The 27838-nt window shown below is 32.2% G+C and overlaps 2 protein-coding genes and 2 pseudogenes across 2 annotated transcripts; all 4 read left to right on the forward strand.

Annotated features, from left to right (window-relative positions):
• Positions 1-307: 307 nt before the first annotated feature.
• Positions 308-6370, forward strand: LOC114759131 (mitotic spindle checkpoint protein MAD1-like; the record flags this gene model as incomplete). The annotated part of the gene is made up of 9 exons (XM_028948226.1): positions 308-522; positions 1910-2008; positions 2086-2289; positions 2794-2956; positions 4440-4530; positions 4629-4698; positions 4809-4937; positions 5151-5189; positions 6013-6370. Coding segments are annotated over 9 exons (1100 nt in total), but the record flags the coding sequence as incomplete, so codon positions are not given.
• Positions 6371-8605: 2235 nt separating this feature from the next.
• LOC114759129 (protein NRT1/ PTR FAMILY 4.3-like) lies at positions 8606-13312 on the forward strand (annotated as a pseudogene).
• A 5789-nt stretch (positions 13313-19101) lies between these two features.
• On the forward strand, positions 19102-24201 carry LOC114759130 (protein NRT1/ PTR FAMILY 4.3-like; annotated as a pseudogene).
• A 1915-nt stretch (positions 24202-26116) lies between these two features.
• LOC114759128 (22.7 kDa class IV heat shock protein-like) lies at positions 26117-26859 on the forward strand. The gene has a single exon (XM_028948224.1). The coding sequence runs from the start codon at positions 26208-26210 to the stop codon at positions 26778-26780; it is 573 nt and encodes a 190-aa protein (XP_028804057.1). The 5' UTR covers positions 26117-26207; the 3' UTR covers positions 26781-26859.
• The last annotated feature ends 979 nt before the right edge of the window (positions 26860-27838 follow it).

Raw genomic sequence — 27838 nt, forward strand, 5'->3', positions numbered from 1 at the left:
ATTTGTTTGTGAGAGGATGCAGAGAAGATGAAACCAGAATTGCGGCAGACATTGCGTGAACATACCCACACCCACACGCGCACACATGCACACCCACACCCACATGCTCACAGACAATTCATGGTTTTGTCCCAAGAAAAGTATTAATGGATGTTGATCCCTAAGACTTGTTATTATGTCAGACTAAAACATTATTTGCAATACCTGCTAATGTATGTTGGTATGAGCGTGGATGATGATGTGCTGGATATCAGCAAGACTTGGGCAGGAGCTCCTTGCAATGATATTTTTAGATTTACATATTAAGCAAGCACATTCTGTTTTTTGACCTTGGTACTTTATCAATGCAGAGAAATCCTTGATAGCACAAGGAAGGAGGGTGAAGGAAATGCCCGTTTGAAACAACTGGAGGTGACACTGGATGCTGCAGTGATTGGTAAGCAAAGTGCTGAAACTGAGGCTGCGTTGGCCAAAGAGAAAGCAGAATTATTGAAATCAGAGATTAAACAGAGTGAATTGACGGTCAGTGTTTCATTGAACAGTTGGTACAGCATGATAATAATTGCTGGACTCATGCTTTAGATGCTTTATCTTGTATCAATTTTGTTCTCAAATTGTTAGAATTCTCATGTTCATTATCTGCTATTCTCCAAGATGGTGAGGCTGCTCTAGAACATGTGAATGTTGAATGATTGAAGCATTGTTGGTGGGAGACAGCTTGGCAAGGTCCAAAGATGTATGGGTAGAATGATGTTTAGGTGGAAGCAAAGAGTCCGGAAGTTACAGTTATATGAGGGCAGTTAAAAGCGTGAGTTTAATGGTTAATCCAGGATTTAGATGCCAGCAGAAGGAGGATGAGCTAGAAGTAAAAATGCTAACAGAAATGCGAAACAGGAATCTGTGATCTGCATCGAGAGCCCCACAGGCCCACACATATTATATAGAGTTGAATTTGTTGTACATAGCATGCTCAATGTTGCCATTTGCTTAACAGGAACAATATACCACATCAAGTAACGAATTGCCAAATACATTTTACAATAATAAATAACATAAAAGAACTAAGTAAATATTTATTTAGAATTAGCATACCAAATGACCGGAATGAAATTTCATCACATGAAATTCCAAGCAAAATACTTCATGGCTTGTTAAAACTTCCAAAATTCATTGCTTATTGATCTCTCTTAATGTGTAATGTAACAAGTTGCATAGATTTTATTTTCCAACTGGAAACCAAACCAGAAAATTATTAATCAATATGATGACCATATAAAAAACTATAGGACCTGATGAAAGCCTCCGCCAACCTTGTCTTTTGGCCTTTTGCTAAGATGTAACTTTATATATCAGTTCTAGGTGATGTAAGCTTGGATTTTGGATATTTGCGAGTATAAAAGAATGTTTGATTTTTGGAAGAAAAATAAATATTTTCTCATTGTCTCTAGTGATACCTTAAGTTGAATGAAGTTCCAATTATATGCAACTGAAATAAGAACTTATCCTAATTAGGTTCAAATGTCTTTATTGATAATGCTTAATCTTAAATAATGGTAATTATCTAATTATGAAATCTATGTTTTCTCACTCTATATGTACCATATGTTGCTATGAATGAGATTTGAAGTTCAGGAATCAATCGCTCAATCAAATTGTTAAGTATGTTACGGGAAGAGTTTTTTATCAGGGCATCTGGTAAAATAGTAGATATTTGTTGCTTGGTGTTGTGTTTGGTTGTTGGTAGAGCACAATAGTGCCGTGCGATCTGAGTCACTGATTCCATCTAATGAGATAATGCTTGTTGTTGATGATGAGTGTAATTGCATTGCATCTGTTCTGACATCTGTAGTCTATTGTCTGCCAACAGTTTCAGTTGCATGCTTTTTATAATATTTATTTTGAACTGCAGCTTGCTATTGTTACTGAGGAAAGAGATAAATTAAGAAATGCGGCTAGTTTGAAGAGTGACAAAGCTGGGGATGTACTGGCAAGTTCTAATCTTGTTCAGGTTGCATTTCATCCCTTGTTGTTATCATTCTCAATGTTTCTTTGTTTGCCATTTGTTTGATTGATTTTTGCACGCAGGACCTTGAATCTTCTCTTGCAAAAAGAGATAGCTGCATAAAGGAGCTAGAAAGCACTTTACTAGAACAGAGGGCAGTTAATAATCGTCAACATGAGGAAATAAAGTTGCTTAATGAGAAGTTAAATAGTGAAGCTAGAAGAATAAAGTCATTGGAGAGGGAGAGTGATCGGCTTCGTTCAGAGATTGCTCTATTAGAGGCAAAGGTAGGTGTTCAGTACACTTCTGCATGCATGGATTTATTTGTTATTGGACGTTGTTTCATATGTGTCGAACATGAACTTAAGGTTATTTTGGTTTTTTCCTTAATGATCATATCCTGTATATGTCTTTTCATATTTTTCTGTCATGTATTGACCCATATACGGAGTATGATGCAAATGTTTCTTTCTCTGACCAAATTGGGGCTTCATTGGAGGTTGCGGCATTTATTGGGAATTTATGCTGCTACTGTCAGTGCTAGGGATTATATTTTTATCATGTAAATAACAGATAGACATTGGAAGGGTACATCTGTATCACGTAGTTTGCAAGATGAGGCTTATGTCTTTGTGAAGTATGGGGAAATGCTGAACAATAATTATTTTGTCACTTGTCAATGCTTCCCATAACGTGCTGGAACCTGCTAAAACAGTTCTTTTTTAAAGTTGTCCAGCTTTTAATATTCATCCTACTATTTAACGAATTGCATTTTGCTTTTCCTTTTATAGTTGGGTCACGGTGATTTTTCAGCTGCAAATACGAAAGTTCTGCGAATGGTGAATACTCTTACTGTAGATAATGAGGCCAAACAAACCATTGAAGCATTACAAACTGAGCTGCAAAAAACAAAAGAGAAGTTAAAAGCTGTTGAAGAATTGAAAAGTCAATCAGGTGAGAAAGTTAATGACAGGCACTGAAATATGATTTTTTTTTTTTTGGGGAAAATCACAAACATGTCCTAAATAAGGAAATTAACTATTTCCTCAGTCTCATTTGCATGTCAAACTTTTCTATTTACAAGTGACTGATACATGTGGGTGATGTATTTTCTTTATTTGGGACCTTTATGTAATTCTCCCATTTTGTTTTTTGTTTAAGCTAAGAGTGTAGAGATTTAAATATTTTGAAAGAAATTTGTTATTGTAGCCAGTATTCGATGGGGAATGTTTTGACATTTTTAATTGCTGTTCTGCTTACGCACGCACATCTAGTGTCTAGCTCTCTTCATTTTTGTTCCTTTCACATCTGCTTTGAATACTAATCAGATTCTGGTTGTATATGAGATATTGAAGAAATTATAAGAATGCTGTAGTGTATGTGTTATTGAGCTACTTGAAAATGTGATGCACAATCTAATAAATTAATAACTCAATTCATAATGACTAACATATATGGAAATCAAACTCGCATAAAAAAGGAACTCATAACAACATAATCATCTTTCTGTATTAAAAAAAAAAAAACATAATCATCTCTAAAGAACAATATCAAGTACTAAAATGATATGTTGACAAAGATTTGACTCTAGAGTTTTATCATAGGATAAATAAATTTAGAAGCTTAGCATTAGGGGAAGCCACGAACCCCGATCCGGAAGATAATATATTTTAAAAAGAAGAAGAAGAAGAAGCTTAGCACTGAAATCTCATTTTTTTAACACTCAATGATGATCTTATTTGAATAGCAGAGGGGATAGATATGGGGATTTTGGTCCTAGAATTACCAGAGGACCCCTATGAAATCATGTGTATGATAATCTTTTTAGAGGCATATAAAAATGGAAAGTGGAAATGAAAACAAGAAATTAAGTAGAGCCATTGGCGATAGACATGAAAATCATGTGAGACAAACTATTTCTTTGCTTAAATCCTAGGAATCCTAAACTCATATAGCACTATCCCACAAGCTGGGGAGTAGGTTTAATTCATTTCCTACTTGAATTTGGTTTCTTCAAATTTTACTTTGGCTGAAGTCTTTGTGAGAACTTGAGCAACTTGAGTCTTTGTAGAGTTATAGGCAAATTCACTATCCTAAATTTGCCTTTTCCTTGATGAAGTGATGATGGATTTAACCGTGCTTTATTCAATCCTGCTGAACTAATTCTTGGGCATTCTGTGGTTTAGTATAATTGAATTAATTGGCTAAGCTATGATGTGACTCTAGGCATGGTTCCAAGCCTGCAGGAGGAGCTCTGCTAAGACGAGTACTGTGAAGATGGGATAACTAAAACAGAGAAAAATAAACCTTAGTATACAAGTAAAATGAAATGATTGTTTCAAATGTACTTTTAACGGTTGGATAATGATCTTATTAACAATTAATTGGTATTATTTTTTTAATATATTAATTTTCCTCATGCTTATTTACTGTTCAGGTGAAGCTGGAAAATTGGTAGATAACTACATATCAGATAAGATAACACAATTGAAAGAACAGATTGCTACTCTTGAGAAGCGAGAAGAAAGGTTAGTGATTTATAAGGTGCTACTCGGTCCTTTCTGGGGTTGTAGATATGAAAATTAAAAATGATTCTGGAATAACTGAAATGCTGTATTATCAACAGATACAAAACAGTGTTTGCAGACAGAATTTCAGTTTTCAGGAGGGCATGCTGTGAACTTTTTGGTTACAAGGTCTTTGATTTAACGTTCAATTTTCCTTAGCAGATAACTAATCCCTGTACCTAGTTTAATTTTTGTCTTTCTTCCTAATTAGATTTCTCCCGCTAAAAAAATGTTGGCAGATTGTGATGGATGAACACCAGCGGTCAAATGGAATCCCAGTGACTCGATTTACCCTTCAGTCAATTTATGCTCAAAGTGATGAAGAGAAACTTGAATTTGAATATGAATCAGGGAATACTAACATTTTGGTAAGCCATGTAATTTTGGATTGAGTTCACAATTAAGAGTATTGAAATGGCATCCTTGGAATTTTCTGTTGCATGACTTATGAAATTTTATATGATTTCAGTAATTATAAATGAAAATTTAGGTTGATTTTCAAAGATCCAGTGAGGATTCAATATCTTTCGAATCTTGTCTTATGTGTAGCATGACTTTTATTGTTTTTGTCAATGTAACAGACAAATGATTACACATCGCAGCCTGAAATATCCCGTCAGGTGGGGAGGTTCTGAACTTCTGATATTTTTATAACTTTTATTTCTTGTTCATCCTTTGAAAGTAGATATGGGACAGTCATTTCTTTAATCTTGTACAGTGATAAGATCAGGTTCCTTTTTTATTTCTATTTCTTTTGTGCATGAGTGGGTTCGTTTTAGTCTTGGTAGTCACTTTTTGGTCTTGCACTTCAGCAGCAGAACTTCCCCAAGTAGGAAGAAACAAGTCAGGATTTATGAGGTTCTATTTCTCAGCTCAGGCAAACACCTAGGTGCTGCTGTTTTGCCTGTAAAATCTGGACCGTCCAGAATAGATCTGGATGGTCCAGATTTTTCATTTCTATTTTATTTCCATTACAAATAAACCATTTTTTGAATAGTTGACTCGTGAGATTTGTTTACTCTATTCTGCATCTTTTAAAAGTAAAAAAAATCTAAACGATCCATATTTATCATGAAACAGCAGACCCTTCCATTGTAGATGGAAAACGAAGATTTGATTCAGAAAAAGAAATACTACCTTCGGTTTTAATTATAAGAGTTAGTTAACTAATTTGAGGAGATTAAGAAAGTAAGCTGAGTTAGTTATTTGTCCTAAATAGATGTCGTTTTTTCTTAAATATCCTTACTAATCAAGTGTATTGACTAGAACTATCATTGTTAGAAGGGCTACTTTGAAAAAAAAATGTATAAATATGAGAGACAAAGTGGATTAGAATCTTATATTTAAAACCAAAATAAAAGTCAAACAGGGTTTTATATTAAGGACTGGAGATAGTATCATCATACATGCAATTTTTGACTGTTTTTGTGTATCTTTTCCCAGGTTGAGATATTTGTTCGGAAGATGAACTCAATTCCTGCTTTCACTGCCAACTTAACGGTGGAGTCTTTCAATAGAAGAACTTTGTCTTAGATGCAATCAACTTGTTACCGCACTGTTCTTTATGGAATTTCCATAGCTGATTATTTGGTATCTGCTGGGTTTTGGTGAGCTAGTGTCGCGACTGAGAGTACCCATTTTTTCTTTGAATTGGGAATTGGTGCCTGATCGATCTATTGGCCGTTTTTCTGCCAAAATTTGTACATATGCTATAAACTTGTGTCTCTCTCTCTAGTTTTTCAGAAGCAAGGAGGAATTGGGAGCAATTCGTGCTTCAATAGCAAAAGGGTGCTTTTCACTATGGATAGTTCGTGTTGATTTTCTATTTGTGGTCAATCGACCTCAATACTTCTACCTCCATATTTTTTGTTCATTTTTTTGAACAGTTCAACTATTTTATTAGGAACTTCAGGCATTCAAAACTATTTGTTAGAGCAATGTCGTCCTTTAGTATTAAAATTGTTGCAATATTACAATTTGACTAACAAATATTAACGAGATCAACTCACAATCCAATCAAAATATAGTCACAGCGTAGTTGGGATTTTGTAGTTCAATAACAGGGGTGTTTTAACAATTTTTAAAAGTGTTTCTCACAAACACTTTTTTGTAAAACGAGACAAATTTATTTATATATTTATTTTGTGAATTGTAAAAATATTTTTGAAATTATGGTTTAGTTTCTATTCAAACATTTCGAATATCAAATGTCTTATTTAAGTATTTTTTTTAAAGTGGGATTATGAGTTGGAATCTTTTGTGAAATGTATAATAAATTATGAGTTATGATTGAAAGATAGTTATAATACCTATTATTAATGCATATTCATGTATTCTAACAATTTTTTTTGGCTACACTCCATTGGAGGCAATTAATCATATTCAGAGTATTGTCAGTTAGTAGGAATTTGAATTTGATTCGTAAGGTTGTGAGATTCAATTCTTATTGGTTCTAACAAAAAAGTTAAATACACTTGGCATATATAAATGATTCATAACTTAGTGTCCAAGCATCACAAAAAATTACTATGATATGGTATAGAAAAAGTAAAGAGAATCTAATATGTAAAATATTATATATGTGAACCATCTGAATTTAATTAAACAACCCAAATTTGAAATGGAGGGAATGTGTGCATGTAGTTAAGAAGAAATCATTTTCTTAATTCTACTATTGAATTCTCGTCACCCAAAAAAAGAGGAAAGCTGGAATTATTATACAAATCTAAACACACATATATCATAAAAATTTTAATAAGTAGTACAATTTATAATTCATAAACAATACTCTTTCGGTCTTAAATATAAAACCTTTATATTAGTGTGTATAAGGGTTTTATATTTAGGACCGAAGGAGTGACTTATTATTCTTAAATACTGTGCAATTTATTATTCATTATAGTAACAATTGATTACTCTGTTCTTTTTATTCTCTCTTCTCATTTTTTTTCTTATGCTACATTTTTTTTCATCATATATTTTATTATTAGTATTTCTTATTTACTCTCCTATTAAATAAAGATATATTTAAAAGAAAAAAGGGTCAATTTTTATATAGTTATTATTTTTCATTAATTTTAACTGTTTTTTCAAATTACGTAATTTTATTAAAAATCTTATAATAAAAACGACTAGAAGGAGTGTTAGATATCAGTATTGAGCATAGCATAATATTTTATTTGTTTCAGTAGATTTTTTATATGCACATAAACATTAATTGCTCAAGATATTTCTTTTATGTACAACTAATTTACAAACATGTTAATACTTATTAATCATTTAATCAAATTACATGTGGGTCTCAACTCTCATGTATAAACAAAGTATGAAAAATAAATGAAAAAATAGCATTGCTCAATATTTTTGCATATGTATTTTTGGGAATACACCAATTGGTTTCTAAAAGGTACATTAGACTACAATTAATTTTGATTAAATTGGGTTATATTACTTGGTTGTAAAACTCATATAATGATAATTTTCTCTACATAAAAGACTCAAATTTGAAATTTTAGTTAAGCTAAATAACTACAGAACCTTCATTCTATACTCTATCAAAATAAAAAGAACGACTATTTTTTTTAAGGAAAACGTGTATATCTAGCGCATTTATTGTGTGGATTTTGTGAGAGAAGGGTGAATCCCTATTTGCATCTGTTTCTCTATATATATGAATGTGTGTGTGTGTATATATGTGTGTATGTATACTAAAAATTTAAGGAAATTAAGTTTTCTACCATCATATAACTAATTATGTATATACAAAATTAAGAATTAAGAAATATAATTAAAGGTAAATCACACACACTCTCTCTTTCCCATGAAACTGTTTGGAAATAAATCTCCCCCTCCCCTTTATTATGAAATATGCAAACCAACGTGTTTGTATATAAAAGTAGAAATATTGGGAAAATCTCATATATATATAGAGAGAGAGAGAGACTCAAAATCGGCACTAAAGAGATATAGAGGAAATAAGGTTGAGAGAGAGGAAAAAAGAAAAAGAGAGAGAATAGTTAACTTTAGAGAGAGAGAAATGGAGCAAATTAGGAGAGAGAATGCAAATACAGACGTAGAATCAGAGAGCTATGTCGATTGGAGAGGAAGACCTTCTAATCCTAACAAGCATGGTGGAATGAGAGCTGCTTCTTTTGTTCTTGGTATCACTACCCTATCCATTTCTATTTTTTTTTCCTATTTTCTTTTTTGGTTAATTTGATTGTTAATTGTTGGATTTCTTTTGAAGTGCTTTTAATTGAGAGAAAAATGACAGGAAAATAAGGAGGAGAGAAAAATTCAAAAAAGGTAAAAAAAGATTTATTATTTTTGGGAGTTCCTTCTTCTACAATTATTTTCTTCCTGTTTTTCTCCCTATCCAAATAAGGGAACTTAGAGATTTGATTTTGAATCGAAAAGTTAAAATTCATTATGGTTTATATTTTGCATGATTAATAAATTGTCCCAATCCTTACCGATTAAATATTTTATATAACTTTACAGGCTAAAGTAAAGAGTTACATTTTTCATGTTCGTTATTTTTAACTTTTTTTTTTGTAATATGATTATTGTATGTTATGAAAACGGGAGACAGCGTTTATTAGTTCAAAATTTATTGGTAGAGTCATATAATCAAATTGGCCGATTGTATTATTTACTTCTAAAGTTGTACATAAATATAAAAATATGATTTTTTTTAATCAATTTTGTGAATTAGCTTTTACTCTTTTTTTTTTTTAATCAAAACATATATGGATTTTGATTATTGCATATACGGCTCTTATGATTACTAATATTTAAAGAGTAAAAACGACACAGGTTTTCAAGCATTTGAAATAATGGGAGCAGCAGCAGTGGCAAACAATCTGATAACATATTTGACAAAGGAAATGCATTTCTCTCTTCCAAAGTCAGCCAACATTGTAACCAACTTCATTGGCACTCTTCTTCTCATGGCTCTTCTTGGTGGCTATCTTTCTGATTCTTTTCTTGGTAGCTTTTGGACCATCCTCATTTTTGGCTCTCTCGAGCTCTTTGTAAGCCACCTTTCATAACTACTTAATCATGGATAATATGAATTTTTATAGGTTTTATTGTATATATTATAAATAGATATATAGATTTTATAAGTGATTGATTAAATAGATGTATTGTATATGAAATTTAAGGTGGATTGCCTTATATATGACTTATAAATAATAAGGATGCCTAAGGGATAGGGATTTTATGTTTTATAAAAACAATATTGATTTTAAGATGTTTTAGTTTTTAATTTTAACAATCAACTTTTTAAGTTGATCGTAAGAAGAAAAATCTTCATTTCACTTTTTTTTATAGAATATAGTACATTATATAAATATATATATACAATATATGTTATTTTAAAACTTAAATCTAATAGGAAAGATTAGAATAGGTTAAAGTAACATCAAGCATTCTGATACTTCCCAGTGGCATCCAACTCTCTAGTCTTACTTATGGTGAATTCAACAACTTGATGTTCTGTTCCATCCAGCAATCCCTATGTTATTTTCCGATTACATTCAACACTCTAACCTTATTTATGATTCATGATGCTAAATTTATTATAATTATGATTAGGGTGCTACGTCTTACTTTACCTATTAAAATAAAATAAAATTCTCTTCCCCATGAAACATAAAGAAACTATCTCTTATAAGAAATTCCATTGGGCATATTAATTTTAATTCTTTTCAATACCTCATGTTATAGAACAACATCAAGGCTGAGGTGCACTTTATTGTTTCTCTATGTCTCTTTGTACATCACTTAATTAAAGTACATAATCAGAATGGAAAAGTATTGCATGCTATTAGGATTAATGTGAAAAGTGAAGCAAAGATATATAAGATAAAACGTTATTTATTTATTTATTTTCTAATGATTGTTCTTAATTATAAATTATAAAATGAGAAACGAGAATACAAGTGGCATTACATAACAATTTTTGCATATAACATAACATATGGTTCTCTATTTTAATGATAGGGTTTCACATTATTATCAATACAAGCACATCTTCGTGAACTAAAGCCGCCCAAATGCACCAACATACTAAATGGTGAATGCCAAGAAGCAAAAGGGATGGAGGCTGCAATATTCTTCTTGGCAATATACATGGTGGCACTAGGAAGTGGGTGTGTGAAGCCTAACATGATAGCTCATGGAGGAGACCAATTCAACCAACACAACTCACAACAACTAAAGAGCCTCTCAACTTACTTCAACTTTGCGTATTTTGCATTCTCAATGGGTGAATTTGTTGCCCTAACCCTTCTTGTTTGGGTCCAAACTCACTCTGGCATGGACACTGGTTTTGCTGTTTCTACTACTGCTATGGCTGTGGGGCTACTTAGCTTGATTTTTGGGACTATGTTTTATAGGAACAAGATTCCACAAGGCAGCATTCTTACACCCATTGCTCAAGTATGAAGAATCCTATGACTATAATTGTGCTCATTTTTCTAAATTTATAACAGTCATTTAATTGATTACTCTTTGTGCTTCCAATGTATAAGTTAGATGAATAATTTACAGATATTAAAGAAATTAATTAAGTTAATTATTCATTCAAAAAAGTGTGGTTTGGAGCCATAAATTTTAGGATAAAGATACATCTAGCACCTTGATCTTATTTTTCAGGTACATCCAATATCTTGGTATTTTTTATGATGCGTCTAATACCCTGATCTTATTTTTTGTATGCATCCAACACACTAATCTTGTTTTTATTGCATCTAACACCTTAAAGATTAGGATGTTGGATGTAGCTAGAAAATAACATCGGGATGTGCTATATACCATAAAGAAGATCACAATCCTGAATGCACCTGATGTGAAATAAAATTAGAATATTGGATGTACTTTTATCCTATATTCTAACAAATGATGAGATCAAAACGACACAAGCAGCTAACGCCATCTTGTCAGGTTTTTGTGGCTGCAATATTAAAGAGAAAGGTTCATGGAGACCAAAACAATAATGTTGGCCGGTACGCTAACTTGATTGGTGAAGGTTTGGGTCACACCAATAAGTTCAGGTACTTTTAACTTTTTCCACCCCTTTTTTTCTCTTGTTGAATTTTTTATCTTTAACAATTTTCATTCATCAATACTTTGAGCAGATTATATTATTATAAATTAATAGTATTTGAAGACTCAAAAAATAAATTAATAAAAATAATAAATTTAAATCTCAAAGCAATTTAGAATGGAGAAAAGGAGAGATAGGTGGAATAACGTGAATCCCAGTTTCATAAGATTATAGGTACAATACAGATGAGAACCTACTTATATTTTCCTATGCTATCTCTCTCTAGTTTTATAATTTGTCTCACATACTGAGAGATTTGAGTCCTCTCTCCATCACTGTAAACCCCATGGAAATAAATCCACCTCTTTCCATTTCTCTCTCTATTTTATAATATTTTGAATAGATCATATTTAAGAAAAAAAAAAATAATTCCTTCAGTCCTAAATATAGAAGCTAAATAAGTAATTTACAAATATTAAAAAAATATTTAAGTTAGTTATTTGTAATAAATGTATATAATTAGCTACTATAAAATATCCTCTTTAATTATTATCCCATTGATGACAACGTCCTTTCATATATGTAAGAAAAAATTATAAATTTGGAAGGCAAAATAGATTTAGGTCCATAAGACCAAAGCAAAAATCTCAATTAGTTCTTGTACCACCGAAGGGAGTAAGGACTTAGAAAATAAAATTGAAACTAAAATTCCTATGAAATATTTTCAGGGCCAATTGAGACATGTCTCTATTTTTCTCTTTACTTTGCTAATTTTTTTTTGGGACAATTCTATTAGTTAACACTTATAATATGTACGTTAAAATATATAGAAATTACTCTTATCTCAGGTTTTTAGACAAGGCATGCATCAAAGTCCAAGGTGAGACTAGCCCAGAGGAAACTCCATGGAGACTATGCAGCATCACTCAAGTTGAGCAAGTGAAGATATTACTCTCAATCATCCCTATCTTTGCATGCACAATCATCTTCAACACGATCCTAGCTCAACTCCAAACATTCTCAGTTCAGCAAGGATCCTTTATGGATGCCCATCTTTCTAGAACCTTCCAGATCCCTCCAGCTTCCCTCCAAAGCATCCCTTACATATTGATTATTATCTTTGTCCCTCTCTATGACATTTTCTTTATCCCTTTTGCCAGAAAAATCACAGGCCATGAGTCAGGTATCTCCCCTTTAACCAGAATAGGGTTTGGCCTCTTTGGAGCTACTTTCTCTATGATCTCAGCAGCTTTAATGGAGAAAAAGAGAAGAGATCAAGCTGTGAACTTCAACCAAAAGCTTCACATTCTTTGGATTACACCACAATATATAATCTTTGGCTTATCTGAGATGTTTACAATAGTGGGACTCAATGAGTTCTTTTATAAGCAATCTAAAATGAAAGGAATGGAAGCATTTATGACTTCAATCACTTATCTTTCGTACTCTCTTGGGTTCTACTTGAGCTCAGTTTTGGTCTCTTTGGTGAACAAGATCACTAATGCAAGTTCTAGTAGTGGCTGGCTTCATGAAAATGATTTGAACGAAGATAGGTTGGATTTGTTCTATTGGCTGCTTGCTGCATTGAGCTTCCTCAACTTCCTCTGCTATATTTTTGGTTCAAGGTGGTACTCTTCTGGATAATCTCAAGATTTTGATTCTAGATATCTTGGAGATGATAATTTTTCTTAACATGTTATTTATGATATGTAGCCTTATTTTGAGCAACAATATAATAATTATGTATAGTGATTACAGGAAGATATTAATCTATTAGTTCAATCAATATCTTCTTTAACTCACTATATATGAATTATTTATATACATATAAAATCATATCATGTTAGAAACGCGTAACGTTATTTATAGTTTATAATATGCAAGTTAGCTGAGGGGGGTGCTTGGAAACCCTCGGTAGCACTTAAAAAAATTAGTTTCATGTAAGTCGAAATAAAATTTCTCTTACATTTGGAGGTTGATACGTGGGCTGCATGAGAATAACTATATCAAATTTGATTCCATTTAAACACCACTATTGTTGCTTGTGAATTTGAAACATCAGGGGAGAAAAAAAAAGGTTATATATAATCTTTGATCCTTCAAGTTTGCTTTTATTTTTATTCTAGTCCTTTAAGTTTTAAACTATAGGTTTTGATCCCTTATGGGGCAAAATAATCGAAGTTTTTATTGGATTATAGGAACCAATGTCATATTTAAAAAAAAAAAAAAGCCTTGAGGGACTAAAACTTGTGATTTGAAACTTAAATTACTAAAACCAAAATGAAGGTAAACTTAAGAGATCAAAATTTGTATAAAAAAAAAAACATGAACATAGTTATATTTAGATTTTTATAAAGTCTAAATCTAAAATTGTTAATGTAATTCTCTTCCAAGGGAGAATAAATTGGTAGATTAAAAAGTTATGGAGGAACATAACTTAATGATAATAACACTATTAAGAGCTAGGAGTAATAATATTATCAGGGAAAATGAGTAGGAGTAACATTCAAAAAATTTATACCAGTTTGATCTTAATCCACTTGACCTATGTCCAGTTATAAGATATCTCAGGAGAATTTCACTATTTCTACAAGATTCAAATGGTCCTTTTGTGCCACGATACAACTTCCCAATGTTTGCACAATTCTCTTCCTACGTAAGGTAAGCCCCTTAATATTTCTTTAATCTTGAGTCTACTCAACAAAGAACAAACTCAGTTTTGAAATAAAAGGAAATCAAATTCGCAAAAGCAAAAGCAAAAGCAAAAGCAACAAATTCAATTATTGAAGGAACAAAATTGCAACAATTAAAGGTACGTTTAGATTAACAATAGTAAAAATGGTTTTTATTTTATCTGATTTTTGCAAGTTTAAATTAAAATGGAATTCTGTTATTAATTATAATATAATTTATGTTTAGATTGTCTTTCGTGAAAAAAATTGTTTTAACCAAAAGAAAAAAATAAGGTGGAACCCACTTCCAAAAAAAAAAAAACCTCTTTCATCTTTAGCAGCTTTTCTTCTCTCCATGGAACAATAGGAAAGCAATTTCGTTTTGGCTTCTACTTTTAAGCAGGTTTTACTATTAGAGCATAATATTGTAAATTATATTTGTTGTAAAGTGTATAGCTGAATAGTGCTACATGTTTGTATCTCATAGGAGCTACTATTCTAGAATACTGCATTAAGCGTTATGAACGAAGAACACATGCACTATCATTCATTAGGGTTCCATCATATTTTATTCATCTTTACTATTTCTTTTCTTGGCATTAGAGCTAGCCATTGTCATGTCTACCTCAGCCTCTAGTGAATCGTCCTCTATTACCAAGCCTACTCTTTATTTAATTCTTCTAGCCAGACTACTGCCATCAAGTTGGATTGTAACAATTATTTAGTTTGGGAATCAATTGTTCTCCCATTGATTGGGGGGAACCATCTTGAATCTTATGTCCATGGTATTGGTAATGCTCCTCCAAAGCTTGTTCCTAATGGTGTAGGAAGCAAAAGGAATCTTGCTTATGTAGATTGGTTTTCAATGGATCGCATGCTTGTTGGGTGGCTCAGAAACATGATGACTCAAGAGATTGGAGCTCGATCACTCCATTGTTGCATTGCTGCAAACCTTTGGAAAGGAGCTTGAGAACTCACCTCTACTACTTCCAAAGCCAAAGTAATGGTAGTGAAGAATGAGCTGCATAATACTTGAAAACATGGCCTGAAAATGGTTGATTATCTTGCAAAAATGAAGAATCTTGTTGATGAGTTGGCTCTTGCCGGTACTCCAATAGGTACGAATGACCTCATTCTTCACATTTTAAATGGGCTTGATTCTGACTACAATCCCATAGCTGTGAAGATGTTAACAAATTTGATCTTCCTTAGGTTGAAGCACAGTTTTCTCTTTTAGCCTTTGAGATGCTGAATCAATTAACAAACTTGAATATTCAACCATCGGCTAATGTGGATCAACTTGATGAGCATCGTGTTGACTTTGGTTACAATCGTGGATGGAATGGCTCGTGAAGAGGCAGAAACCATGGTTACTGAGGAGGTGGAAGGAACACCAGAGGCCACCCCTTTTGCCATTTGTGCCAACATCCAGGGCATTTGGTTGAAAAATGCTATTATTGATGTGATCCCACTTTCAAGCCTCCTAGTGGTTGTCGCTTTCAAGATAATTTTTCAACCTATCCTCCTCAAGCTCATTATGCAACTCCTTAGACTTGTGAATCATAATTGGTATATGGACAACGTAGCTAACTACCATGTTACTCCTCATTCAGACAATCTTGATCATGTGACTCTAGTTGGTAAGTCCCACATTACTACTTGTACTGGTGAGAAAAGCAACATAATTAGTATTGGTTCTACAAATATTCCCTATTCAAACTCTAAATTACTGCTTAAAAATGTTTTGCTCGTGCCTTCAACTACTAAGAGTTTAATGAGTATTAACAGGTTGATTCATGATAACTCGGCTGATGTGAATTTTTCTAATCACGGTTTTACTGTGAAAGACAAGGAGACAGGTCAGCTTCTGATATAAGGGATCCCCAGACAAGGAATGTACCCCATGGTGGACAGTACGTAGGATCAAGATGGAGTCTCAAATCTATGCAGTAAATTGTAAATCAAATGCAATAGTGAATTTCTTAGGCGGCATTATGCTTAAGGTCATCCTAGAATTAAAGTTTTGAAGCAAATTATGAATAAAAGTAATTTGAAATTTACTATCAATGAAAACTTTATTTGTGAGGCTTGCCAATCTGGAAAATTGAAATTATTACCTTTTCCAAGTTCTAATTTACATGCTTTTTCACCTCTTAAATTGATGCATACTGATTTATGGGGTCCTTCACCAATACAATCATCAAGAAGTCATTAATTTTATATTCAATTTTTAGATGACTATAGCCATCACACTTAGCTATATCCTTTAAAGTATAAAGGTGAAGTAGTGGCTGCTTCATTCCTATTGCTTAGAAAGTTGGAATTAACCTTCAATTAACATGTCCATATACCTCCTCTCAAAATGACTCAGAGAGAAAACATAGACACATTGTGAAAACTAAACTTACCTTGTTAGCTCAAATTATATTTGTTGTAAAGTGTACAGCTGTATAGTGCTACGTGTTTGTATCTCATAAGAGCTGCTATTGTAGAATATTTTATTGAGCATTACAAAGGAAGAACATGGGCCCTATCATTCATTAGGGTTCCAGCATATATTATTCATCTTTTACTGTTTCTTTTCTTTTCCCTCAACAATCAATTGGGTTAAAAGCTTATCCAAACATATATAAAAGAACCACTGCATGTTTTGGGATGAAAATGCTATTCCAAACGAATTGCACAATCGATGATGTAGGATAGCGAAATTGATTTGAAAACAAAGCATTCAAAAAGAGCAAAGCTCAAAAGAGGCAAAATGGATTTTGGCTAACAAAGAAATCGATTTAAGAAAAAGTTGCACAGAAGGCTAAGGGCTGAAATCAATTTTGAAGAAAACTAAACTCGATTTTGCAAGCATGACCGGGCAAAGAGGAGAAAAAAAAATGATGCTGCTAAAATAGATATTGATTGAGATAACTAATTAGACGGGGGTATTTGGAAGAAAACTAAATCATAGTTTTAAAAGTAATTTTACGAAAAGTAAGTATGTGAGAAAAGTTTTATCTCAATTTACATGAAAGTATTTTTAAAATGCTTTTTGTTATTATCAAACACTAAAAATCAAGTTTGAGCAACAAATTAACGGAGTGCAAAATCTATTTGGCAACAAAGATAACATGAAATTAAAGACATGCAAACTCGATTTTGGACAAGCCCAAAATCGATTTTATCAAAACCAGAAACTGAAAAACGCTTTTTGAAGATTTAAACTATAATTAAACACAAGAAATGGAATTTTGAAGAGAGTTTCAAACACATTTAAAACTTATTAAGGAGTTAACTACTTGTTTTTTTCTTTTGCAAAAGTGACCTCTAATTTTTGAATTATCAAAACATAAGTCCACCAAAAATTATTCTACATCTAGAGTGTTGTAACAAATATATTTAGTTCTAATTAGCCAAATCTGAACCAAGTGTATAAATACATTGTACTTCTGAATTTAAAAAAAAAAAAAACTCACTACCAGCGAATTAAATATTACTGGTCCTACAAGGTAAATGAATAAGGGAGGACAATGAATAATAAAGTAATAAATATATTTATGAAAATCTTGTGAGAATCTTGTTAGGCCTCTAATCTCTTACAAAGAATCATGAGCTTTAAATTGTAGGATTTGGAATGGAGTCTTAATTCTCATAAGTTAAGATTTGAATGTAGTGGTGGATACATAAACAAATAAACCTACGTCTTTTCCTTTTATTTGTCTTAATTGATTCTTCACAATAAATGACCATAAGCATTAATTATTATGTATACCAATTAGCTTTTGGAAAGTTTGACTAATCCAGATCAAGTCGGGTTAAACTAAATAGATGTGAGCTTTTAATGATACTTTTCGACACTCAAATCAATTAAGAAGAATACGCGACTTTCTTTTACCAGCAAGAAGAATACGCGACTTTAACCAATTAGTGTTGGTAAATTATATGTATTTTGAAGAAAGTCATATTATTCAAGACTATATGCAAGATTGTCAAACTCGCGAGTTTAAACAAACCTGTGAGAATGATATAAACTCGAATCGTGAACTCGTAAGAGTTTACTTTTATTAATAAACTAGTATTAAAATTATATAATCAAATAATTAATATAAAAAATGAGAACAATTTCATTTAAATATATTTTAAATTTAAATAATTAAAATTATATCCATTAATATTCATAATTTATCACATTCAAGAGTAAGTTAACACGATTTTGTAAGCTTAAAATGTAAAAACAGTAAATTCGATAAATGAACTCGTAAGTTTAATCGAGTTTACAATTATCACGAGTTTAAGAGTGAATTGATACGATTTTGCTAACTGAAAACGTAAAAACGTTAAACTTGGAGAGTCAACTCGTGAGTTTGACAACATTGACTATATGTATAAAGTTGAAAATGATTATTTTTCTTGAAACGTATTTAAACATAGTAAATCAATTTATTTTCTAATTATTGGATACTTATATCTAAAACGCATTTAATGTTTTGGATTTTGTTACAGGAAGGTGAATCCCCCTTTGGATACATTCGTTTGTGGTCAATGCATGTATATTACAAATTTAACGAAATTAATTTTTCTACCATCATATTATATATTATGTATTTAAAAAATATAATTGAAAATAAATCTCTCTCTCTCTTCCCCAAGTTAGTGACACGAAATTGCTAGCAAACCAATTCGTTTGCGTATAAAAGTAGCAATGGGAATGGGCAAATATCTATTTCTTCTCACAGAAAAGAACGTCGAGAAAATAATAAGCTTAGGAGGAAAAAAGGAAGAAGAAAACAGGGAGAAAATAGTTAGATTTAGAGAGAGAAAATGGAGGAAATTAGGAGAGAGAATGCAAATACAGACGAAGAATCAGAGAGGTATGTTGATTGGAGAGGAAGACCTTCCAATCCGAACAAGCATGGAGGAATGACAGCTGCTTCTTTTCTTCTTGGTATCTCTCTATCGATCTTTTTTATTATTTTTTCTGTTTTATTTTTGTTTGGATTTGATTCTTCTTCTTCTTTTTTAATTCACTACATAACCTTCTTCGTCTCTGGTTCTTGTTTATGCATATTGTTTAATTTGATGTTAAACTAAAAATCCCAGAATTTTAGCAAAACTGCCAACTTTTATGAGTTGATTAGGTAGATCACATGTGTATACTAAAAAAATTGATTTTTAGTGGCGACAAAAGAAATCACAATTAAAAGTTAATTTTTAGCAGCAATTTTTTTATTGCCATCAAAAGACATATTCTTAGCAGTAACTTTCTAAAGTCGTCGCTAAAATTTAACTTTCAGCAGGATTTTTTTTATCGTCACTGAAAGTCACATTAAAAATCTATATTTTTAGTAATGACAGAATATGATCTGAGAAAATGAATCATACTTTTAATGATTTGTAAGTGGTAATAATATCGATCCTTACAAATTGAATATATTTAATGTAGATTCATAATATATTAATATTGATGTTTTTCTTACTTGAGTAGATAAATATATGCACTGCAAACAATATCGAACCTAAGAAATAGGTTGTATTGTTTAGGCACTGTTCGTATATTTTACACATCATAAAAATATGTGTGTATGTGTGTAAAGTTGTTATAAGAAGCCATACAATCATAAATGCCAAATGATGCGCACCAGTGAAAAAAAATATTTCTACAGAAGGTATGAATGGTGGCATTTTCATAAATAAGATGTGGGGCTATTTCTTTATTTATTTTCTACACCAATTGTGACACTGACTGGTGTAGAAAATAATCCTTTTTTCACACCGGTTGCATGTGACAACCGTTGAAGAAAGTAAGGTGGATTTTTTTCCCTTTAACCTTTGGTACACCTTGTTACCAAATCAGTGTACATATTTTTCTTTCTGCATAAATAATATGTACAACTTAAAGTCTGTGTAAATGCGCAGGGTTAATCTAGTTGGGATTGAGTAATGAGATAATTTTTTTCCGGAGAGATTTAATAATTTAATTTGTTCCTCAAATTGGTGTTCCTTAATTTAATTGGAGAAATCTGACATGAAAATAAGCCTCCTAGCTTTTTCCAATTGAGGAAAAAGGCAGATTATTAGATTTATATGGGTGGAATCTGATGATATGTTGATGATGTTTGACCATTAGTGTCACATTGGCATCAGATATGATAATATGCAATATTTGACCAAGTTACGTGTCAATGGGTCAACAATGGGAATACATATACTCAAAAAATAGAAAAAGTACAAAGGAAGTAATATTTGTAGTGTGGTTTGCTCTCTGACGTCTAATTAAATTAATTTTTACAATAGGCAACTTGGAAAAACCCTTTTTTCACATTAGAAATCTTGGATAGCTATTGTATTCTTTCTAATGAAAATGGACGGTAAAAAATTGTGATTCATGTACTGCGGTGTTGTTTTCTTTAATTATTATTTGTAATGCTTCTTACACTTGTCATAAAACTATCCGGTGTAAAAAATGACTAAAATACCTTTTTAATTTTTTTTATTTTCCACACCAATTGTAAAACTAATCAATATAAAGAAAACATTGGCTTTGTACACTTGTTTTTTTTTTTTGAATAAAAAACAAATGACATTCATAGCAAATAAAGGACTTTGTACACTAGTTATAATCTTAACCAGTGTGTAGAAACAGTTATTTTCTAGCCAGTATAGAAATTTATAAAATTGTCAATGGTCACATTTTTTATACCCAATTTTTTAAATCAATTATGGAAAAATATTATTAAGTTACGTTATAGCATTATGGTTGGAGATAGTATACAGAGAATACAATGTTATAGCAATGTAACTCTTCTTATTAGGTTGATTAGGTTGAATACTATAACATAGAATACCATAACATTTTTTTTAATCAATTTTGGATTATTTTTTTAATTACTTTTTTATCCAGTCATGAATCAATTAAATTTTATCAATGTATCTAATATTGAAGAGTTGGAACGACACAGGGTTTCAAGGATTTGAAATAATGGGAGTAGCAGCGGTGGGAAACAATCTGATAACGTATTTGGTAAACGACATGCGTTTCTCTCTCCCAAAATCAGCCAACATTGTAACCAACTTCGTTGGGACTATCTTTCTCATGGCTCTCCTCGGTGGCTATCTTTCTGACTCCTTTCTTGGCAGTTTTCGGACCATCCTCATCTTTAGCTTTCTCGAACTCTTTGTAAGCCCTCCTTCTTACAAATAACTATTAACTCCAGTCCTAATTATAAAATTGGGGTACCGATCGTTCCACATTATTGAACTTTATGATGTTGATTGCCCTTTCATAAATACTTTAGGAGCAAAAATACCCTAAACTAGCCTATATCTTTTTTCTTGAAGTTAACGACCAATGTTACTATCTATTAGTCAAAGAATACTCATAATCAGTGATCCTCATGTAATAGTTTAGGGGTAAAAATTTCTTTTAATCTCATAATGTAATTAGACTATTTAAATTTGAATCTAATTCATTCATTTGACATGAATTGTTCTTACACATGAGAATACAAATGAAATGACATTCTAAGAGTACATAACAATTTCTCTTTTATAAGATCCTTGCAAACATTTCAACGAAACCTTCCTTTTATATATGTGTGTGTATTGCTTATACATGGTTCTCCGTGATAGGGTTTCATATTATTGTCAATGCAAGCACATTTTCCCGAACTAAAGCCATCCAAATGCTCCAACATACTAAATGGTGAATGCCAAGAAGCAAAAGGGTTGGAAGCTGCAATATTCTTCTTGGCAATATACATGGTGGCATTAGGAAGTGGGTGTGTGAAGCCTAATATGATAGCTCATGGAGGAGACCAATTCAACCGACGCAACTCACAACAATTAAAGAGCCTCTCAACTTACTTCAACCTTGCCTATTTTGCCTTCTCAATGGGTGAACTTGTTGCCCTAACCCTTCTTATTTGGGTCCAAACTCACTCTGGCATGGACACTGGTTTCGCTGTTTCTGCTACAGCTATGGCGCTGGGGCTACTTAGCTTGATATGTGGGACTTTGTCATATAGGAATAAGACTCCACAAGGCAGCATTCTCACTCCCGTTGCTCAAGTATGAAGAATCATATGACTCTATATTCTTCTCATTTTTATTAGTACATCCGATCCTTAATATAAGACCCAATTAACTAATTTGGAAAGATTAAGAAAGTTAGTTAATTATAACATATGCTACATGATCTCTATCATTAGATTATAAGCCAATGTATGAGTGAGACATATTATTTTAGAGAAAAATGATGAATATAAATACTTAAAAGTAATTTATTAACTTTTTTAGTTTTTTAAAATTAATCGTTTGGGTCTTACATTAGAGACCGTAGGTAGTAATATATAATAGTCTTTTTATTGATCATATATGGGACATATTTAATCTAGGAGCGATGGTGTTGTCGTAACTTGTGGGTATAAAATCTGCCATGTGTTGTTTGGATTAAAAAAATTGACGTTTAATTGAGGTATGGGATAGATTCGATGGAGAATTTAACTAGTGAAATCTGAAAATATGTAGATTATATTCTCGAAATACAATCTGATGTATCTTGAACCATACAAGTAATGCCAAATCCTGTCAGGTGTTTGTGGCTGCAATATTAAAGAGAAATGTTCATAGTGACCAAAACAATAGTGTTGGCCAGTCTACTGACTCACCTAGAGAGGGTCAGAGTCATACGGATAAGTGCAGGTACTTCCACTGACTTTCTTTCTTTCCATTTATCTATAAGAATTTTCATTCATAATATTTTGAGTGACATGTTTAAGAAAATTAATATTTAACGACTTAGAAAGTAAACTAATTGAAAAACATAATTTAAAACTCTTATGAAACATTTTGAAACAACATATAGCGTTATAAGGAGAAAGACGTGGGTCAACTTTCATAGATTTTAGATGCAATTGCACGAATCGGAACCCACTCCTATATACTCCTCTGGTCCTATGTATAAGGCAGGGAGAAAAGATTCTTCATCTCCCTTCCATACTTCAAGGAATAAAGGCAGGCCCTACCTCTCTCAATTTCTCTCTCCCTACATAAAATTCTATGGATTCTATTATCATTCGCAAATCACAACCTGCTCAACTGTCTAGAAATTACTCTTATTTCAGGTTTTTGAACAAGGCATGTATCAGAGTCCAAGGTGAGACTATTCCAGAGGAAACTCCATGGAGATTGTGCAGCATTACTCAAGTTGAGCAAGTGAAGACATTACTCTCAACCATCCCTATCTTTGCTTGTACAATCATCTTCAACACAATCCTAGCTCAACTCCAAACATTCTCAGTTCAACAAGGATCTTCAATGGACACCCATCTTTCTAGAACCTTCCAGATCCCTCCAGCTTCCCTCCAAAGCATCCCTTACATGCTCCTCATTGTCTTGGTCCCTCTCTATGACGCTTTCTTTGTCCCTTTTGCCAGAAAACTCACAGGCCATGATTCAGGTATCTCCCCATTAACCAGAATAGGGTTTGGCCTCTTTGCAGCGACTTTCTCCATGATCTCAGCAGCTTTTATGGAGAAGAAGAGAAGAGATCAAGCTGTGAACTTCAACCAAAAGCTTCCCATTCTTTGGATTACACCACAGTTTGTGATCTTTGGGTTATCTGAGATGTTCACAGCAGTGGGACTCATAGAGTTCTTTTACAAACAATCCAATAACATTAGAGGAATGGAGGCATTCTTGACTTCAATCACTTATTGTTCATACTCCTTTGGGTTTTACTTGAGCTCAGTTTTGGTCTCTTTGGTGAATAAGATCACCCGTACCAGTTCTAATGGTGGCTGGCTTCATGAAAATGATCTAAACAAAGATAGGTTGGATTTGTTCTATTGGCTGCTTGCTGCATTGAGCTTCCTCAACTTCCTCAACTATCTTTTCTGGTCAAGATGGTACTCTTCTAAATAATCTCAAGACTTTAATGCTAGATATCTTGGAGGTGATAATTTTCCCTAACTTATTATTACTATAAGTTAACTCAATCAGGTTTTAGGTTAATATATGAATGGATTATATAAATCAGATGTAAGCCTCATCCACCGTGCAAAGTCCAAAAAAATGAGTCACTGTTTATGGTTTATAAAAAAGTGTGACTTCCTATTTATTTATGTATACATTATACAGATGCTGAAGATAATAATTTTCCTTTAACTAGTTGTCAAAATACGTAGCCTTTTTTTTTTTTTTGGTGAAACTAATCTTGCTATTTATAGTTATGTATAGTGACTCTAGGAAAATAATATGCGATTTAAGTTAGTCTTTTTGGAGTTTTCTTTTTGGGCCGAATTAGTCTTTCTCATGGCTCTCCTCAAATTCTCTCATTCTCGATCTTATACCAATGTTTTCTAAATCTTAAGCAACTCAAATCATACCCAAATACTAGACAAGAACTCAGTTTACACTAAAAAGAAAAGTCAAGATGTTACACAATATGATGTGAGGATGCATGTGGTGGTTTTGGTTTTTTCGGAACTTAGTAAGGAGGGACAATCTATATATATTTAAGATTTTGCCATGGCATAATTGTAAACACTTTTTTTTTTTTGGCCATGTTGCAGATTGTAAACACTTACTTTATGAAGCAAAAAGAGTATTAAATGACATGCAAGAGTAGACTCTCAATTCACTTTTTTGAAAGGGATCTAGACAGACAAAAGACTATCACTCCAATCCTAGAAGTAAATCACTTCTAGTGCATTTATTGATTGTTTTTCAATTTTACTTTTAATTAATTTCCATTGGAAAGAGAGAAAGAAGGGAAAGATATGAGAATGATTAGTAAATAGAGGGAAAGAAAAAATATTAATAGGAGTAATTGAAAATTTTTATCAATTTAATATATTTCTTGATATGTAAAAATATATTACAAGTGACTTATATTAATGACGGGAGAAGTATTAAGAAGTTCCAAAATAATTGTTATGAAAAGTGTGACAAAACAATAAAGCATAGGGTCTCCTCGTCTTTGATGTGCCCATAAGAGGTGATGAATAAGTGTTTTTTGAGAGGAAATTAACTGTGTAAGATATGTAGCAAGAAAGTGCTAACATTGTGTGAGAAGAAATTACTAAGAGAGGAAACAACGTTGCTGAAGCAATTTTGAGAGAATAAAAAAGTTTTGAGCAAAGGGATATAAAAATAATGAACGAAACACAATCTAAAATACCAAAGTGTTTAGACGGAGGGGAAAAAAAAGATTTAGCTAACTCAGCTAATTAATGAAATTTTAATTTAAAAATTTTAAACATGTAGTAAATATAATTGATAGTGGACACCACAAAACTGCAATTTATTACCACAAATAAGTCACATTGCATTGGTTGTTCAAAATTAAAATCACACTAAGACCCTCTGTGTTCTGCTTTATTTTTTCACTAGATATGATATGACCTTTTAATTTTTAAGTCAGAGAGACTAATTTCTCTGGAATAAGAGATTAGCCTTTATTATTTATTAACTGTAATAATACAAGTTGGTGATTAATTAATGAACTTTAATTAGTTCATAATTTTGTTTCTTTTTTAAAATAATTTTATTTGGAATTAAAAAATTCAATAAATAAATATTAATTTCGATTTTTTTTAATAATTATGTAGTTTTTATTTTATTTTGTTTTTTCTTCGTCCGGAGTAGCGCGTGTATCAAGCACCAGACTAACAATCTATTTTTAGCATTTTCCGGAACATTCCAACACCGAAACTCCAGCTTCTCTCTCTAGACAGTCCTAGACGTCTCTGTTTCGCTCCTTTTCTCGGAAAATCTCAAGAAAATTCCAGACGCCCACTCCTGCTACTATATAAGAACGCCTTCTTCGCCGCTCATCTTCGTTGTGCGGATATCATCAACAACATCGCAACTTCTTCTGCATCAAAATCTGTTCTGCTCTCGCGTACGTGAAAAACTACCACCCAGCAATGGCTTCGAAAATTCCGATTTCAACTTTCTTCCTGATTATAGCATCAATGTTTCTTCTCTTCCATACCGGCGAAGCCCTAATTCCCTACACGAGAAGCCTGTGGGACACAATGTTCCCATCGGACGATCCGTTCAGAATCCTGGAGCAATCTCCGCTGAACATTCCTCGAAACCTTGAGACTCCCCTGGCTCTCGCACGTGCCGATTGGAAGGAGACGCCGACCGAGCACGTGATCGCGGTGGACATTCCGGGGATGAAGAAGGAGGACGTGAAGATCGAGGTGGAGGAGAACAGAGTGGTGAGGATAAGCGGGGAGAGGAAGGAGGAGGGCGAAGTGGAGGGCGAGAAATGGCACAGAGCTGAAAGGACCAATGGGAAGTTCTGGAGACAGTTCAGAATGCCTGGGAATGCAGATTTGGATCAGATCAGAGCGAGAATTGAAGATGGGGTTCTGAGAATTGTTGTGCCGAAGCACAAAGAAGAGACGAAGAGGCAACCTAAAGTGATTAACATTGCTGAGGATCAAGCGGCTTCTGGAGAAGATGTGAAGGCTACGAAGGCTTCAGCGTAAGAATTAAGGAAGAAGATCACATGAATCTGGATTTTGTTCTTTTGTACTGTTCTTGAGGTTTTCGTTTGAATCTACCTAACAAGAGGGTAATATAATATGAAATAAAAGAAAGTGTTAGTCTGGGTTTTGATACGAGTTCGTTCTTTAACTTGTGATGATCTTGATGTTTTTGTTAAGGAATCTCCTTACCGTTCCGTTATGTTTGAAATCAGAAATGTTGATAGAATTTTTTTTGATTTTGTAAACTATGAGTGAAAATGCTGTTTAAAAGTCATTATAAGCAAGAAATTAGAAAATGCAAGCGTGGGGTTACTTGATGCATGTTGAATGCTTAATAATAAGTACTTTCTTGGTCTTTGGTATAGGTATTAAAAGTTTTTTTTCTTAATAAAAATGGTGAATTATTGTTTGTTAAGTTGAATATTTAATTTGATTATAAATGTAAAATTGAGTTATTATTTTTTTCATGTTTAGTTACATTTTTCTTAAAATTATCATGGATACTTATTATAATCGCTTACATCGTGTTTAGCTTAACAACGAGGAGGGAAAGAAAGAGATGTTACTAAAAGGAAAGGGAGAAGCAGAAAAGGAGAGAGTGGCAAGAAAAGAGAAGGCATAGAGGGGGAAGTGGGAGGAGGAGGAAGGAAGAGGGATTTTAGGGTTTAGATAATATATAAAATGTATTTCAATAAATTTAATAAAAAAAATTTTAAACGTGCATAAAATTAAAATCATAAATTATATACTAGTTTTGTTCAAAATGATAATAATAATAATATTTTTAATTGATCTAACTTTCTTTAAAAAACAAATTAAAAATGTACATTGAATTTGTTTACCAATCTAAGTTGCAATTAAATTAAATATTCACATTTTCAAAATAAAAAGATTCACATGAAAAAAAATGCACTAGCCAATATATCTTCCACATTACAAATCAAAAGGATAAGAAAGAAATAAAAATGTTTTATTCAAGTTAATTTTAAAATATAAAATTTTATTTCTCATTTTTTAAAAAAAAATCTCACTTTTAAAGAAGAGATTTAAAGAGGGGA

This window comes from Neltuma alba, unplaced genomic scaffold, assembly GCF_004799145.2.
Source record: "Neltuma alba isolate B1F8T4 unplaced genomic scaffold, ASM479914v2 tig00010790_pilon, whole genome shotgun sequence".
NCBI lineage: Eukaryota > Viridiplantae > Streptophyta > Magnoliopsida > Fabales > Fabaceae > Neltuma > Neltuma alba.